This window comes from Wasmannia auropunctata, unplaced genomic scaffold (assembly GCF_000956235.1).
Source record: "Wasmannia auropunctata unplaced genomic scaffold, wasmannia.A_1.0 LD336090.1, whole genome shotgun sequence".
In the NCBI taxonomy this organism is placed as follows: Eukaryota; Metazoa; Arthropoda; class Insecta; order Hymenoptera; family Formicidae; genus Wasmannia; species Wasmannia auropunctata.
In genome coordinates this window covers 3,873,638-3,892,475 of record NW_012026800.1, presented here as the reverse complement: position 1 = coordinate 3,892,475, position 18,838 = coordinate 3,873,638, and the positions used below count along the sequence as shown (strand labels likewise).

At 43.4% G+C, this 18,838-nt stretch overlaps 2 protein-coding genes across 2 annotated transcripts in view; one reads left to right on the top strand and one right to left on the bottom strand.

Annotated features, from left to right (window-relative positions):
- LOC105448075 overlaps window positions 1–3,622 on the top strand; it is a 56,559-nt gene extending 52,937 nt beyond the window's left edge. The window contains exon 9 of the mRNA XM_011686438.1: window positions 263–3,622. Within this exon, the coding sequence (XP_011684740.1) occupies window positions 263–595 (333 nt within the window). The 3' untranslated portion in view covers window positions 596–3,622. The remainder of the gene's footprint in view (window positions 1–262) is intronic.
- A 377-nt stretch (window positions 3,623–3,999) lies between these two features.
- LOC105448074 (probable calcium-binding protein CML11) overlaps window positions 4,000–18,838 on the bottom strand; it is a 39,420-nt gene continuing 24,581 nt past the window's right edge. Inside the window, exons 5-7 of the mRNA XM_011686436.1 lie at window positions 10,416–10,506; window positions 6,156–6,212; window positions 4,000–5,815 (exon numbers count right to left, since the gene is read on the bottom strand). Coding sequence (XP_011684738.1) covers window positions 5,733–5,815; window positions 6,156–6,212; window positions 10,416–10,506 — 231 coding nt within the window. The 3' untranslated portion in view covers window positions 4,000–5,732. The remainder of the gene's footprint in view (window positions 5,816–6,155; window positions 6,213–10,415; window positions 10,507–18,838) is intronic.

Genomic DNA, 18,838 nt, shown 5'->3' with positions numbered 1-18,838 from the left:
TTTTAAAGCTAGCTGTTAAGCTATCAAGCTACATTTATTTATATAGTCGTTATAAAAGTAATATTTACTTGCAAGACGCATCCACTTCGGACGTTTCCTCGAGCGGATGCGGTTCGCCCGATCGTGGAAAGAATCGTGCTCCCCTCGTCGGCGTCCCCGCGTTTATCGAGCTCTAGAAAAAGCGGACCGATCGAGATCACCATTTTTATCGATTTTCTCTTATCTCTATACTAGCCTCTAACCTCTATACTCTATATTACAGAAACAAAGCAGAAGGAAGGAATTGATGCTCCAACAGGAACGCGCGTATCCGCGACTGCACTGGTCCGTGCGCACGGCTCTGCGGCCCCTGATAACCGCCCACAGACAACTTACTGCCTTCGACTTGGCCTGCGGCAACGGCAACGGCGGTAGCAGTCCAAGCGGCAGCACCAGCAGCAGCATAAGCAGCACCTGCAGCAACAACAGCGGCGTCAGCAACGCCAGCAGTCAGCAGAAACGACACCGGCGGACCAAGACGAATCCCTTGGCGAGCGCCGCCTCGTCCCAGCAAACCGACGAGAACGACGAGACCGACGAGGAACCCGTGCTCTGAGGAGGGCCCATCGCGAGATGGGATCCCAATCGTCCCGCGGTCCCATCCTCGCGTCTCCGTCGCCGGCGTCCGACGTCGACGTTCGCTCTCGTTAGACGACGACGATTGCGCTTCGCGGCCGCAGGCGCCGCCGTTGCCAGGACGAACGAGCATCAGAGATGCGCCGAGAACGGCAACTGAGCGACGCTAGCGAGCGGCATTTAAATGCAGAAGACTTCGCAAGGGGGAGAGAGAGAGAGAAATCTCTCGGAGAATTGCTCGTGTCTCTGAACTGACGTTACTCGCGAGTGTATCTATTGCTCGTCTCATTTCAGCGGGATACGCGATGCGTCTTGAATAGTTCCCCGGGTGACACCGCGTCGCAGTGAATAATTGCCGACTACTCGACTCGGAAACTGTGTGACTATTATCGAGTCGTCGTGACGATCTCGGGCACGAGAAAAGTTGCTTTCTATAGTTCGATGGACGTTCTTGAAGGCGCGAATAAGACGCGGTCGGCAGAATGCTTACCTACTTTAAGGGACGATGTAAGTTCTCTCAGCGTAAAGTTTTCTGAGCTTACGACGGAATGTTTGATTGTGAATAGTTTATAGGTAGCTGACTGCGCGCGATTGGCTGTTTTTGCGCGAAGACGCGGCATAATTGATAAATTGATCGACGAGCTGACGGGCAGCAGCAGCAGCATGATCGACGGTGTTGCATCACGCCGTTGCATTGTATCCCGTCGATCGTACTACAGATTATATCGTCGGCCACGGAATGGTTAAACGGATCCCGTCGCCGACACGCGTATACGATTAAGGGACGCGATACGCTTGAGAGACGCGATAAGCGATAGCTGCTTTAAACACTGACACAGATATTATGTGTTACGATATATCTTAGAGAAGAAGTCATGCGGCGAGGGAAACGGAAAAAAATAATTTTACGAGCAAGCCAAAAACCTCGCGAGGTAAGATCGAGGTCGCGAAAATATATACCTTTTTTTTTTATACATATACAATTGTACTTTTCATTTGATATACTGCCTTTAATGTGGCTCACGATCGTTGAGCCGGCGATCGAGAGGTTTTGTATGCGATCAAGGCCATCTCGATTTCGAGTCCTTTTCTACGCGTTTTTCAACTTTCGACTTCCCCGACAATACGACTTGACGACAGGCCCATTTCTTTGCGGTCAAATAAATGCGTCTCTCGGATAAGTCCTGTCGGGAACGTCTCTCTCTTGGGCGGTTGACGAAACGACTGCGCGATTATTCGTTATTCGTTGCATTCGGTTGAAATCCGCTTTCCGGATTCGTAGAAGCTTGATCGAACGTTTTTTCGTTTCGAGAGGACCACACACATCGAGAGGTAAAAGGCTGCGACACGAAACTCTCACCTGCATGAACTTCTACTTCGAGAGAAAGGGGAGGGCACCCACACGCACGCACACGGCGCGTAAAAAGGATTTGACGCTTCTCGCGGATATAGAGCGTATCAAGACGGATTTGTGCGAGACTGTCTAAATATTCCCAAGTAAGACACACACACATTTATAGCGCCCGTCGAGACGTCTGAGAAGTAGTAACGTCTTGTTTTTTTCCCGCATTGATGGGATAAGTGCGAGAGAGGCTTGTAACAGAACATTAATTTAAGGATTTGTTGGAAGGAACAAAGTTTTTCGTTTCTGTCCGACAAAATATTTGTGCATGAATGGCGATATCCGTTAATTCAAGCTACAAAAAAAAAAACGAGGGCTATTTCTTAACTGGCATTGTCGAAAATCACGGTAATACCATAAAGTAAGCTGCGCTCTTTTTCACCGTAACTTTGTTTATGCAGTTCGATCTCTATGCTGTGATCGATAAGTTTAATTTCGATACAAAGAGAACGATGTCGGATGATGAACGAGTTGCAGATAAAAAGTCCGATCACGAATTGCCGATTTATTTAAGTAATAATGATGAATCATTGTGGGGACGGGAATGATGAAAAAAAAAGTAAATTAAAAAAATAAAAATTGTTCTGGTAGAGTAAAAATGCCAATTTTCGATGACGAAAGATCAAATTATATTTTGCCACACATCGAAGATGTATAAAATTTTTTTCTAATCTTTTATCTGAAGATAAAACGAAGACTCGAGATCACACTACTACAATCGCACTGTTAGTTACATACAATAATCAATTAATTGTAGATCCTTTTTTACATTATAATTATGCTTATCAAAGATAGGCAGAGCGATGAAATCAAATTAATTCCGGATTAATTCCGCTAATCATTGATACACACCGTGGCTTTGATCGTGCAACGAAGTACGTAATGTTGTACAGAGAGGATTCTCGTAAGGATTTTTTTGTAAGATATTTTAGATTTATAATAAATAGATAAAGAAAAAGACGGGGGATAGATGATGTTACGGTGAAGAGAGGTGGCGCGCGCAATTGGACCACGTAAAGGCCAGTTGACGATCAGCCGGATGGCATAAGGGAATGTAAAAAGAAAAAGAGGACAGTCCGAGAGGGAAAACCAATCGGAAAATTTGCGAAAGGACGTCCGGTAACAATATGTAGCCAATAGGTACCGATCGCTATTACGATACTTGTAGCAGCAGCGGTCTTATGTTGTTCACTTCTTCTCTCATGTTTGGCTGTTGTATCGCTCGCTAATCGTTAGTACTGTAAGTAACGTTTAAGACTTGTACGTAGATCGCATGTGAAACAACGTACGCAACGTAGACGATGATCATTATTAAGATATTACGCTATGTACGTACCGTTTGGCAACGTACTGATTTTTTTAAAAGTGTTCGTTCGTTCGTTCATTCATTCGTTCGTCGTTGAGTCGAGGATGCGAGAGGCGGAATTTAAACAACCAAATGCGGCAAGCGAGATGGAAGTTTTGATCTACACGATATCTTCGCGAATAGATATTCTCATATTTTCCGAGAGTTACGAATGGGACATTGTTACTGTAAAGATATGTAAGTTTATTTATCGCTAATAAAAATGAACGTTGAAGAAAAAAAATGGAGAAAAAAATGAAGATGAGATTTCATTCTTTTCTAATTAATAATTAATAGTAAATAGTGTCATAATTAAAACTGCGAGAATTTTAATATTCAAAGAGACGAAGGAAGTCTACCGGCAACGAATCGAAAAAAGAGCAGAAATAAAAAACGGAAATCTTGAGGTATTTCATACTACATGGACATAATATTTTAGGAAATATTGTTCATAATAAAATAATGAAAATTTTAATAATTATTAAAGGGATAGTAGAAATTTGCCAGCAGTTCGGTTAAATAAAAATATCAGTAATCGATAGAGCACACAGGACAGAGCAGGAGTAGGAAATTTTTAGAAGACGTTTGATATCAATGGACAAAATACTTTAGAACAGGGGATAAAATCGAAGGTACATATTTTTTAGCGATTTATTAAATCCTTTAAAATATTTGAAACAGCGTGCGGCTTTGTTATTGGCGTAACAGTGATATAGTCGTTTAAGGTACGTAATACGAGGAGGGCAAAGCGAGCGAAGATCGATGTCGAGTCCGCCCGCCGGTCGCCGGATAAACTTCAGGCGAAAGAAATCGGTGGCAGATCCATCGATTCGGCACGGTATAGTCGCGGATCGTCGGGAATTGAGAGCGAGCGACACGTACGATCCTTTCGATTTCCTCCCTTTTCCTTCCCGCTCGCTCGCTCGGCGATCGCGTCATCGCGGCGCACGCATGATCGCGGAGAAGTTTCCGCGGTGCGTCCGCGCGTTCCATCTTAAGATTAACTTTTAAATAGAATGTAACGTTATCTAGTTATTAGACGAGAGTAAAATCGAGGAAAAAAGTCCACATACGAGACGGAATTCATTACGGTCTAAAATCGATCTTACATCTTAAAGTTTCGCCCCAAGTGCGGCATCGAGAGACTCGGAAGAGGGTATAGTCAGTTATATTAGAAGCCGCGTGTCGCCTTCCGACATCGAAGCACGTTCTTATGAGGATCGAGAACACGTGCGAAACGAATTATATCTTTATTTCTCAATCAGTTTTACGCGTTTTCGCACTTGATGCTCGTCTCCCGCTTGTCGCGAGGAATTATGTCGCGGGTACCAGTTAGCGTGTCCGTCGGAGGAGCACGGGCTTCGCTCTTCCCGAATAAACTTCCGTTTTACGAGATAAAAGTCATGCAGTCGACCGCTGATGATCCATCCGGCGCGCGAACTTATGGCGCGTCGCCAGAAGACCTTATCACTCTGCCCTCAGCGCAGTGAAATCTCACCGAGCTCGTTACTAACTGCCTCGTAATTATCTCTCGTGGCGGTTATCGCTGTATCTACTTAAGCGTGCCAACGAAAAAACCGTGCTCCTCGGTAACCTCGTGTTTTACTTTCGCGTACATTTATTATTTGACTTACATTTGCAACTGGGAATTTTCGTTTCATCGCAACTCGAGGAATTATTTTATTTTAGAGGAAATCATTCTTTTATTCGTACATATTTTTCGATCTATGAGTAAACTGTGAGTTTATGCGAGTTGAAGTCACTGAATTCGCATGAAGTCGCATGTATTTAATTTTATTTTCAGAATTACGGTTCAAAACATTCACATATTGCACGTTCATCAGCGGACGACTGGTGACTGTTAATTATCAATTAAATCAAGTCTCACGAGCCATCGAGTTATGAAACTCGTGATTTATCGAAAATCCACTTCTCCCCGATCGACGGGGGGTTCGCATATGACGTGTGTGTATTTTTTAGTATACATCGAAAATTCGTGCTGTACCCGCGATGATTCGCAGATAACGGTAGCTCGGTGCAGATTTTTTATTTTTTAAGTTTTTTTTTGTTTTTAAAATCTATATTCACAATGCGCTTAGCGGAGACGTTCGCGTTCCAGCATTTAAAAGTTTGACTCGAAATTTGAGAATAAGGATGTATGAGAATTCAATGAAACGCGTTGAAACGGAGTCGAACGAAGTCGAAGTTGAGCCTCCGTTCTCCGTTTGTCAATCGCACGCGCACTCACGCAGGATTGCGTAACGCAGAGAGAAGGAAAATATATCTTCGCGGAAGCGAGATTGCACATCGCTTTCTGCCCGGTATCGGTATGGCTTATCTAACAGAGAGGTATGAGAATAAACGTGATTTTTAGAAGAGCGGAGATTGCAAGTCCTCATCGTCGTCCTCCTCGTCCTCGTCGATCCCCGGCTCGCCGAGGGCGTGAACGAATTCTGAAATCGTAAACAAGAAAGAGATTAAATAGATATTAAATATTGGAACGATAAGACTTTGCGCATGCAAGTATCCAGCTCTCTTTCGAATAAACAAGGGGAATTTAATTGTTAGATAACATGACGAGAGAAAGAGAAGAATAGCCGTTTCCTCTCTCGTCGTCTCTCGAACAATTTTTACTCTTCCGTAAAGAGTTACATTCTCCTTCTATTTTATAATTAGATACGACTCCATCGATCATTTCAAGGATGGATCGTGCTGGAATAGAAATTGAATCTCTTTTTCACCGCCGACTCTTATCCCTGCGCTTTCACGAAACAATACAAGAATTAATCTTACCATAGAAATCAATTCGGCCGTCCCCGTCCACGTCCACTTCCTTGATCATATCTTCGACTGAAAGAAAAAAAAAGAACGTTTACTTACAATTAAATTGTTCCTTTTTTTTCGGATTTATCTACAAAATTATCTCGTTTATGTAGAAGAAAGCGTACAGATTTGAAGGCACTTACTTAGATATTAGCAAATAAATTTCCTATTTTATTCACGATCGTGATTGGACGCGTTTAGGAAAAACAGTGCGATATATTTCGGGCGGGATTAAGAGGCGTGTGTCGGATCCGATGCGAATGCAAACATAACATATTCCTATCACGGCTCCTTGCACAAAAAAAATACGCTTATGTCCCTGCAGTAATTCAGTTAATATATCTTTGCTGCGTTGAGCGATGGGATTAATTCGTATCACGAGTGCCGATAGCGCGATGGGGAGAAAGATATTGCCGATATACCCGCATTATTTCCACGTAGAATTTATTGCTACGAAAAGGAATGAAGACGGCATAACGATCCGTTAACGGTATCACGCTGGCATTCGAGGACTTCCCCCTCGGGATGCCTTCTTGAAATTTTCGAAATTAAAATTTTCGTTAATAAGAGAACTCAATTTTCCCATTAGCGACCGTCGGCGTTTCCCCGTTCTTACGCGAAATAATTACAAGCGATCGCTTCCCATGCTAATCGATAACGCGATAACTTTCAGAATTTTTCGTATCTTTCTAAATTCGAAACTGACGTCAATATTCTGATATTCTCAATTACTCATATTTCGTTTCAATCTGCTAGTTTTTCGAGCAACACCTTATGGGTTTTGTAATAAATTAAACAAATAATTGACTCTGTATAAAGAAACACAATTCGATCGGCATAGATTTTGACGTCATTTAAGTTATCGTTCGACAAAAATGCACAATATGAGAAAGACAATGGCAAAAAAACGAGCAAATTGAGGATAATAAAAAAATAAGAATAAGTAATTTATTCTCTGTTAATTAATTACAGAGAAGAATGCACAATATTAGGTATGACATAGCGACATACGACAGTTGTAGCGTAGTTCATAAACTGTAATTCTGCCAATTGTGGGACGATTGTCCATGGAACATTGTGCGATTTAGTCTAAACTGATTGCGGTCAATCAGGGAACTTGTGTCGATCGTCCGTTCTCGTACAAGATTTATCAAATCAATCGATATAAGCAGCGCACTTCCCGATGTACATATTTCACGTTTCACCGACGTTCTCTCTCTCTCTCTCTCTCTCTCTCTCTGCGCTGAAATTACTTCTCCCATCGTATCCAACGCTCGACGGACGCGCAAGAACTCTCGCGTTTCAACTCTCCCGATAACGTCAACACTTTTTCAATGCGATAACGATCAAATCATATCTGAATTAATAGCCGCGTGTTGATCACATTTTCCGTGTCCACTGCCCACCCGTTCGTTCTTATTGGAGCGTAATTAACTGGCGTGCAATTATATCGCGCAAGAGAACAAACCGTGTTTCCTCACGGGGAGCCAATTATTTCTCCTAAACGCTTCTTCAAATGCGCTTTCTTTTTTTTCGCGCGCGCGAAAAAAAAAAAAATACAAACGCACCGTGGCAATTAAGATCGCCCGGAAGAGTGTCTAGGAGGAGAGAGGGAGAAACCAAACGCGTAACGCGAAACGCGAGATTTTTTTACTCGCATTTCCTGGGGCAGCCCGCGGTAACCCGGAACTGTATTTTTATCCGTTTATTAACACCGGCGTACTTGCAGGCGCCCGCATGTGTCCGCGGCCGATCTCGAAACGTCATTCTTCAAATGTCGAATGCAAAGCGTCGACGCTGAACGAAGTGATGTGTGACGTGACGACGAGACACTATACATTGGCGATATCCGCAAATTCGCAAGGCGGTCAACACGACTGTCGCATCGCGATTAAACCCGGCGTCTGAGATGGTACACGTCGTGATTTGCAACTGGTTGTGGTTTGCGTTAATAGGTACAAATTGCCAATGTTAAATTGTTCCGGAGAACCACACAATTTGCAATAGCACAAACCCTGTTGAAGCAAATTTAATCGGGAATAGTCAATTTAGTTTTTTTACTGCATAAAAAAACCGATCATCTGAGGTGATTTTTACATTCCAATTAAAGGCCACTGTTATCAACTATATATCGTGTTATGGAATGCTCTCTGCAATTTATTAATATTTTGGTTATTTTATATATATGTATAGAATTAAATAAAATATGAGGGCTATGGGAGTTAGCGCGGTAAGTGGTGCGCAACAAAAAATTAAATTAAATACAAGCAATTTTTAATAGTATATAATTACATAGTAGCTTGATAGGATAAAATTAGCTGTTTCGTACGTTTCGACTGATCTTTCAGTCATCTTCAGCCAAATACATAGGATAAAATAACGATGGTTCACTGTAAAACCTGCAATTATGCAGTGGGACGGAAACCGTTATTTTATCCTATGTATTTCGCTGAAGATGACTGAAAGATCAGTCAAAACGTATGAAACAGCTATGTAATTTTATCCTACAAAGCTACTATGTAATTATACTATTAAAAATTGCTTGTATTTAATTTAATTTTTTATTGCGCACCATGCTTACCGCGCTAACGCCCCATAGCCCTTGTATTTTATTTATTGATTAAAGGGAGTTTGGAATTATTTCACTCTTTATTTATATCTATAGATTTATTCGATCTTTTTATAAAAAAGTAAAAAAAAAACAGATATAGATTCTTGACCAAAAAGCTGCTGTAAAAATTATCATGACTATTCCCAAGTTAAAATAAATTTAGCTTTAATCGATACCATTTGTATCATCGATCTCGGAAAGTACGATGGATACCTACACGGAAAATACGATCTCTTTGTAATTTATGGAAATCATCGATTTATTATTCGTTAATTGGACCTTAGTTTGCAGCTGATACATGGTCCACGATAATCTACGACAATAGCCGCAGAATAATCGGTATTGTTGGCAAATTTGTCTCGACGCGGCGTTTGTGCTAGCGCGGATGATTCAGCCGAATCCGTTGCTTGCTTTATTTGCGCAAACACTCAATTGGAACGAACGCGGGCGACGTGCTGACGTTTTCGGCGAGAAATATAAACGTGGGATGATGCGGACTAAAGACGCGCGGTCCCAGATTTACGATGGGCGTGCGTCAACATGCGGAATTAGGAAATTTAAGTCTCCGTGGAATAACAAGGGACAAGAGCGCAAATAATATTGCGGGGCAAAATTTACGATAACTCCTGGGAAGAAAAAGATCATACACTCTTTTCTTCTTTCTCAAAAATAATGGGATATAGTATTTCAGGTAGAAAAAAATTCTTTGTATACAAGATATTCTTTGTACAAGAAAAATTGTACGTGTACATGCGGTATATACAAATAAATTTTTCTGCCCGAAATATATCGTATTATTTTATAAAGATGAAATAAATGATATAAACGATGATCCGTGTGTGTACTGTTTTTCTCCGTAAAAATATTTTAAAGATATTTTTTTCAGAAATATATTGTATTATTTTTTATCGCACGATGTATCAAAATAATGCGGAAAAAAGTCTTTAAAATATTTTTACGGAAAAACAGTACACACGGATTATCGTTTAACTAAGCAAAATTGCAATCTGATTAATTTTCAACAAAACTATGAGCCCGAATAAATCTCATCAATTTTAATCTTCTAAAATGCTACTTAATTAGGTAGTTTAAGCTCATTTATTTCGGAACAGTATTACCTAGAAATAATTAAAATTCGATTGCTTTTGTAGAATTGCAAAACTGCATTAGTTTATTAGCGCAATTTATATGATCTGCAATAACATTATTAATTAACAATAACGTGATTGACGAATAAAATTCTGTTCACGTTCAACGCATGAAAAAGACTGTTTAAAAATGAAACTTTCCGCATTAAATAGAAATTTATCCGTATAATGTCCAACTCTGCCATGAAGTTGCGCTTCTCGTGAATCAATCGGCCTTAGGTATGCCAATTTAGGTGGAAATAGCCTACTTTAGCTTTTATAGCCAAAGTTTCTCCTCGAAAGTATTTTAGAGAGAGAGAGAGAAAGAGAGAGTGAGTGAATGAGTGAGTGAGTGAGTGAGAGAGAGAGAGAGAGAGAGAGAGAGAGAGAGGGAAAAAGACAGACATAACGCCAACGCACGTTATATCCGCGTAATCGCGTCACGTTCATCGCAATGGGCCATCAATGAATGCGTTAATATCTAAGACTTACTCTCCTCCTCGGAAAGATCCTCTCCCAGACACTGCAGCACCGCTCTAAGGTCCGACGCAGTAATATACCCACGATTATGTTTGTCGAATACCTGTGTGCAACAAGCAAACAAAAAAACCAATTAAATCCATGGCGACACCAAATCTCTGCATTTCACGCAAAGTAACCATTTTTTTATTTATATATGTAAAAATATCAAAAATGGTCAATCCCAAACTTTGGTCATATCGCTGTGCCGATCATTTTTATCGGTGAAAAAAAAACGCATGATCGCGGAATAATCGCCCATGAAGCGCGACGAGATAAAAACCGACGACTTCTTTACGTCGAGTTTGTTATTTTATTTCTCGCTCGATCGCTGGATTTCCACCGCGTAGTGGCTCCCGTGGGAGGCAAAAGTATAGCAAATATTATTTTTCTTTTTTTTTCCCGGAGAAAAAATTTTATTCCTCCTTTTTTATTGCTCCTTAGAGCCTGCATTTTCCGCTTTATAAAGACATTTCGCCTTTGTTACCGCTCATTAATAAGTAGGAACGTTTTAGACGGGCGACGACGTCGACTTGCCCGGCGAAGTCGAAACCGAGACGAAACAGAGACGGAGTGGCTGACGAGGCGGAAACAATCATTCTACCCTATTATTTATTGCACACAGCGCGGTCAGTTCTACTAGCGCAATTTGTAATCGAGATCGAAGCGATGCAGACGCGAATCGAATCGCCCGGGATCCTTCCCGAAATAGAAATGGAATTGATGCTGCAGGAGGGAATTGCTCCCTGAGAAACGTTTGCGTCCGACACCAATACGACCACTTATGTTGCTACCATCAACAGCATCCCGGTCCGATGACGCTCTATCACGGCAACGAGTTAAGCATCGTCGATAATGTCGAACTTCGGAAGAAGAGAAGTCTCGCTCGCCCGGGATCTTTGCCTCCGTCGTTCCCTCGTTTCGTTCAGCCCGCGAACGAATGGAGAGATTACGGTGGAGGAGCGTAGGCGTTCCCGAGTTTGGTGTTTAACGCTAGGAGACAATGCAGAAATTGTCTGGCGATGCCGAACAATATTGTTACGCGCGATACCGCTAACTCGCTCGCACGAGCATCGCCGCGCTCGTTTCGCTCGGCTTGGTTCAATTCGGTTACTACTAATGAGTAGTTATTGCAACAACAGTGGCGGGCTTAGAAATGCGTTGCGCCGAACTCCCCCGTTTGCAATCTGATTCGTCCGATGTCGGTCGAGCGGCGGCGTCTTTTGTCCGTCCGCGAATCCGAATTCCGCTTTATCAAAGAGGCTTTGCTCTATAAGCATCGAACTGCTGCTTGTTGAGTGTACCGAGAAGATTGGTTCCGCGGCGCGCGTACTTTGCAAGTTGCGCACTTGTAGGTATGTGAAATCTGACTTTTTTTTTCGCATTCAAATTCCCGTATTCACATTTATATACAGGATCAGCAATCGTGATACGAAAGGAAAGAAAGCAAAGAACGATTGAAAAAAATAAATCGAGATTACGTAGAACAAAATTTTTCATACAAGATTTTATTTTTTTGAAAATTGGCTTTGGAAATTTGGAAATTCCTCTCCTTTACATTTAGATGATATAAAAAGACTTTGCCGTTTACGTCATTTTAACGCGACGAACTATTATAAATATGAATAAAATAAAAAATCAAAATATGCAATATATATAAATTATTGAATTATGTATAAAATATCAAGACTTTTTTAAAAATATAATATGACGTTAATTAAAATACATTCTATATTAAACTGTCATATTAAACTTTATAGCGTTGAATAACACGTCGACTTGAGTTCAACGACAAAGATTTCCGAAGATTATATACGCAAATGAAAACGAAATATCATCTGTTTCAATCTGTTTCAAACTTGATTCTCTCTCGGAAAATCTCATCTGAAATGATTATTGTTATATAATTTCAACTTTTATTTTTCCAGAAATAATCACTCTCTTCCGTCTTACATCACAATCGACAATTTCGCTTTTATATACATACTTTATATAAACAAAAGGTATTAGAAATGAAATTATCTAAAGTATACATAAGAGTCTGAAGAATGTGTATAAAAGTATTAAGATACGTAAAATCAATGTCTATATCGTTTCTCGCCCAACTTGGCCTTCGTAACGCGCAGTTGTCGTTATCACGTACAGAAAATCAATAGAACGATCGATAAATCACTCGGACGTGCTATATCTGTACGCGCGATATCTTTACGCTTGTACTCGTGTATTGCGATAAAACGTGCTAAGTGCCAAGGTATATTTGCGCAGCGCGGAAACACGGCAGATAGGCAGATATTTGTCACTTTTCCTCGGTGGAAATCACCGGAGTGACTCCGTTTCCGACGAAAGTCAGAAGGGAAAGTGCCGCCATCATTGTCGAGGAAATGGGAAACAGAGGCTTGAGAGGAGGGCGGTGACGGGGGAGGGGGGGAGAAAAAAATCGTCGTCGCCGAGGTAGAATCGTCCTAAGTGACATCTCGCCCCGTCACGATCTCGATCGTCGTTCTCCCTAATGTGCGGTGTCGGCCGCGGGAAATTACAATCGGACGATCGTTACGGTAATTAGTACATTGTTTAGCCCGGCGGATCGGCGGCCGATCGTTCCGATCGATCAATATCGATGGCCTGGTGTTTACGCCGTGCCGAGGACCGCGCGCGTCTGCGGAAATGGCCGCTGTCAATGCAATCATTGGAAATAATTAATTATAATTGTTGAATAATTTAATTAAAGTTATAATTATCGGCACCTCTATTCAAGTGCGCGCCTATCGGTTTGCGCCTAGTGTGCAAACATATTCTCGGCCGCGCGCTATATTTGCTTATCGAGAAACATTTTCTCATTTGACGCCGGAAATCGATACTCGCCCCGCGGCTAAGAAAATAATGAACGTATCGAGATTTCGCTTATCAAATAATGTGCACTTCCGGCGCTGCGTGTATCGTGTATGTATCTTCGGACGTACGGAACACCCGTCCCGGATTTATGGTCCCGGAAACGCGCGCGTCTCGATATTAGGGGGTTGTAAGCGTGTGGCTTTTTCACGTCGGTCCGTCCTGAGCGTCCCACACACGCCGGAGGATTACGCGAAAATAAATCACCCCTTCCCCGCCTTCCTCGCTCGTAACGTTACCTGTCCGATAAGGGCCGACGAAGAACGTTACGCGACTAGCCGTTCATTAGCATGCTAATGCGAACTAAGGAATCTCCCTCGCGCGTTTTTTTCACCGCCTCCTCCCCCGTCTCTCCCCGAGGAAGCGAAGTTCAACGCAGTTTAACGTGAAACTGCTCGCGCAGCGAACCTACGGCTGGCCGAGTCTCCTGAGATACGTTTCATTTTTTGGTCTCCCCTCCCCTCTTTCCATCGCTCCCGTCTTTTTTGCCACTAGTTCGAAAAATTACCTGCGTCAAGTTTCGAGGCTTTCGCTGAAAAACGTCAGCATTACGTTCCCGCGATGATTCACGATATTTTAAAGCTTGAATTATGGCTTCTGAAAACGGCGAACGGCGGACGGCCGGTCGCACTCGCATTCGCATCACGATTGCGCGGAAATCCCGGAAAGATGTATATGTGTACGCGCGTGTGTTACCTCAGTGTTACGTGTACACGTATAAAAAAAAAAAAAACAAGAAAAGCGTGAAAGAGAGAACGCTTATGCGTCAGTCGCAACGCGTTTTTTCGTCGAAACGTTCGTCCCGCGGTTTGACGGCGGTCAAACGTCATGAAAACCTGGTGAATCTTCAACGACCGCCTCTCCGCCACCTTCCAGCTCCGATATTGCCTGTAACGGATACACTCGATTGCCATTATTTGTTTTTGCACGCTCGCATTTGTTCGCGGGGGCCCTCTACTCGTTTTTCTCTCGCTTCCTTTATTCCTATACCGCGCTCTATTCCCTGTTAGTAACATACATTGTTTGCCCCTTTTGTTGCCCGCGGGGGGGAGGGGGGGAGAGGGTTGTTGTTGCGGATTTTTGAGCCGTTACGTGCCACGCATACGTTCTTCCCGTGCTTTTATCTTCCGGCCCTCGATCCCTTTGTTGCGAGAATTGTTTCAATTTGTTGTTTTGTTTAAAATTTCTCGGTGGTGGTGCGCTTCTCTCCCCGCCGAAACGGTTAAATCGTCGCGCCGGGCGGACTATCGGCTTGTATAATTCCGGATAAAAGCGCGGCGAAACTCATACTGCGAGAGGGAGAGAGAATCGCGATATAAGATAAATTTCGCTCGCGCAGATCGCGCAGACATGTAGAGCGCCGCTGTTTGGATATTAGATTTTACGAGATCCCGAGAGCGGGCCGCGCTCTCGGTATTATTTGCAATGTAATCTCGGCTCTCGCGCATACACGCGCGCGCGCAAAACTTCCCTTTTCTCTCTTCAACGCCATAAATCTTGCTATCTATCCCGCGATACTCTTCGGCAGGTTGCGGCTGAGAGTCGCTCCCGCCACCCCCGCTCCCCTTTTTACAACCCCCATCGAGTCGCTCTTCCATTTTCGGTCGCTTGTTTTCCACCCTTTACACGTTTCCCGCGTGTCCCCTCTCCCCTCCGCCACGCGTCTTTTATTCCAAACCGCGGATACGGATCCACGGTGGTGCGGCGCGCGGCGCCGCAGCGGTGGTGTAGTCGGGTCGCGAAGATTAAAATATCGACTTGGTGACTACAATACGTCACGTTTGGCCTTAATGCCCCGATCGTTAAACACTTTAGCGAGCTGTGCAGTTTAAAGAAAGCGGAAGAACTTCACGGAATTGTTCCGTTATTGTGCGCGGTAAATTCTATACAAACGCGAAATACAGGGCGATTTGCAAACAGTCGTATTACGGAGAGTTTCAGAGTCGAGAATTGTCGCAGCATTTTCGAAGATCGCGAAAAAGAGAAGCCTCGAAAGGCTTGATAAAATTAATTCGTAATAATTTTTTTAGCGATTTTGTTAATAAAATTAAATAAAATAGTAATAAATAGGGAATTCTCTGAAAATCTTTGTTACGAAAAAATATTTTATTACAATAGAAAGTGACCAAAGAACAATTCAATTCAGCTAATAGGAGTGTATAGAAGTGAATAGTGTATCTTTGTACAAATAAGATTACAAGGTGAATTAGAGAAGAAATTCTCTAAAATCTCGTAAAATTGCGAAATATCGCGAGATAATTCCGCCATTAAACTGTCGCTAAAGCGAATTTAAACTCCCAGACGTTCCGCCGTAGGCGCAATAACGCGCGTGAGCCTAAGAAAAACCTGGGAAAACCCCGAACGGGCGCGATTTACATAATTCGCGGAGATAAGGGGAAACGACGTAGCCGGCAGCGGTGCCGATGGTGCCGGTGTCTGAATGCGTGTTGAAGACGGCCGCGAACGAGCGGCAAGCGGGCGTACGGCCGGAAGGCAACCTTGAACAATAAGGGGCCACCCAGCCGCGAGGAGCGGGACAAATTTAATAATAAAAAAGAAATTCCGCACAATAGCTTTTAGAAATGATAGACAACGGAAGCGGACGGGAGCCGGCGGGAATAGCGAGCGAATTTAATGAAGGGCAATTAGACCGTCTGAAAATAAATCTGATGGTACGACTCGCAAAGACCGAGGCTAGCTAGCGCAACAAGGACAATAAGTCGTCGTGCCCGAGGACTCATTTATATTTATGTTCACAGTTTTATTTCGCTAGAAATTCCTCCCTTCTCTCATTCCTCTCACCCCACCATGTCGTTTCCGGTGTTTCTCTGGAAAATGCGTCAGCCTTTTCAAGTATAATTGTCACATAAGATACCTAGATAAGAATCTCGCCTGCACGGAAACGGGGCGACTAACGAAGAAGCAGGACTCGAGTTCATGTCGACACATTACAAGTTATGTTTTCTTTATCAAATTTTCATTTAGATGAAAATTTAAATGAAATGAATTAAAATTAAATCTAAACGAGATAAATTTTCTATTATACGCGTGGTCTATTAATTGTGTCGAGCGTGTTTCACCATTCCGGTGTGAAATCAATCTAGAAATATTAGTATTTACTCTCGCGGCGTTTGTGATCGACTATTGACCGGAAAATTTGTCCGATAATTTTATCCATCCGTGTATCGCTTTCGACCGAGCTCGCGCTCTCTCGCCAAAGCTACGCGCGAATCCTTCAATCCTTCGCGCAAGTGTCTCGAGCGCGCTGTCTTGCCTGGAAAGGAGAGGCGAAAATGCAACGGCAGGACCTTCGCGTCCTCGAGAGAAACATCGAAAAATAACACCGCCGCCGCGCGCGGGTAGACCTCCGGCTCTCGGGTAACCAGACAAGTGACAGAGAAGTGGCTCAGACAGACGGCGGTAGACAATCGAAAAGAATGGTCGTGAGCAAAGGGAGATGCTTCGGCAGAAATCCTCCGCGAAGCCGGCGTCATTAGGATGTATTGTGGCGTAACAGTTTGACATACTTCCTTCTAGCACGCAGCGGCTATCCCACGCCCAGGTGGATTTCTTCTCCATCTCCGTCGGTTCCCCTCTCGGACGTATTTGCCACCTTCAGCCACCGACTCCGCGCGCAATCGTAAAATGCATTGCTCCCACGGAGATCGACAATTTAACTAACGCTGCGCCGTCTCGGCGCAAGCGCGTTTTACTGTTTTCAGTTACTGTTTTCAATTTTTATATATAAGAAGAAGTAGGTAAGAAGAAATGTTAATATATATTTAATGCAATAAATATTTAAAGTAAGAATGAAAAATATACGCGTGTAAAATGGAAAATCGAGGAAACATCATGCGTGATTATCAATTATTCAGGATAGCCGATTGAAAGAATGATGAATTATACATGTACATCGGATTTTGTGAAAAAGCGATATTAAAACATTAAAATGGGCTGAGTGCAAAAGCGGGTTTTCGCGCTTAACATTTGGAGAAACGTGAAACGAAATGTTCGTTAACATTCGACTAGCATTCGGTCCGACTCATGAATCGTACATCAAAGTAAGTTTTAAATAAATACGATTTCGCGTTTGTTGTTGTTCGCCGGATCGGTGTATACCTACGTTTAGATGGTTAGAACGACCGGCGCGGCGCGCAGGTGGAAGCGCGAGAATAAAAGAGGTCTGGCCGGAGTGGCCGGACGGTAACGGAACTAGTATTAACTGCAGGAATGGTTGCGAGCTTTTATTTTTCAGATCGTTCTCCGTCTAAATGATACAAATAAGAGCTCGCCGACGGCAAGAAAGGAAATTCGATTGTATATCGTGATCAGTCTGACGTAGCGCTTCTCTTTATAATTTTTAATTCTCGAAACATTTCTAGAAGAAAGATAAACCTCTCGCGCTTTTTTTTGTGCCTGCCGACTAAAATCGACAAAGCTACGGCGTAGAATTCGAAGCAAAACTGGTTGAACAGAATAACAGCGTAAAAGTTTCCGGGCAGACACGATTATATCCAGCGTTTAAGCACACATAAGAATCAGTCTCTTTATTCCGCGCTTGCGGTAATCGTACAGATGGTACAGATAAACCATTCCTGAGACGGATAAAAGCTCTTTCGCGTGAACAAATTAAGCGCATCACGCGCAGGTGGAAGGGGCCGAAGGAGGAAGGAAGGAAACGGAAGTAAAAGGATACGGTGGAGCACGGACACATTGTGTCGATCCGGCGAAAACGAGGGCGAGTCTCGTGACTCGCACGCGAATCACGGGATGAAGCACGCTTTCGAGTCCCCGAGATTCGGTTCGCGAGGACATCAGCCGAGATAAGCAACGTCGGCGCAACCCCCCTCCCCTTTTCTTTCTCCTCCCCGAAGGAAGGGGATGGTAAGGAAAAATGTGACCGGGATGACGAATAAGCGCGATGAATGGAGCACGAATACCCGGACGACAATTCGTCGGACAAAACGCCGTCCTTCGAAAAGCGACGTACATCTTCCGGCGAAGAATAGCAACCGGAACGGGAACAGGAGCGCGATCGGGGGGGGGGGAGGGCAGATGGGTGGGAGAGAACGTTGCCGGAAACGAGACGTGTTGCGAATGTTTAGAGCCGGCGATTCCGCGTCCACAGTTAATGGACGGCACCGCCGTTTTCTTACGGCGAACTTTCGATATAAGGCACTCAGGTGCGCTTGCCTTTTTAGTGGTAGCCGAGAAAACTGTGGCTCGGGAGTATATCCGCGCAAAGGAAACTGCAAAGCGAATTGCACAGCGCTCGGGACGAAGTGCGCGTTAAAAGCGGACGAGATCCGGGAGGGAAATTGGCGCGCGGCACGCTGTTACCCCCACGCGTATTAAGTTACACCGGCGTTACACGGCGTTCCCGTTCGAGGAAACGAGATGAGGAGAGAATGCGGTTTTGTCCGTTTTCCGTCCCTTCCCCAGCCCTTTCTTCCGCGAGCGCGTCACTCTCCTTAAGGCAAACACCAGAACGGACGAAATTAGTTGAA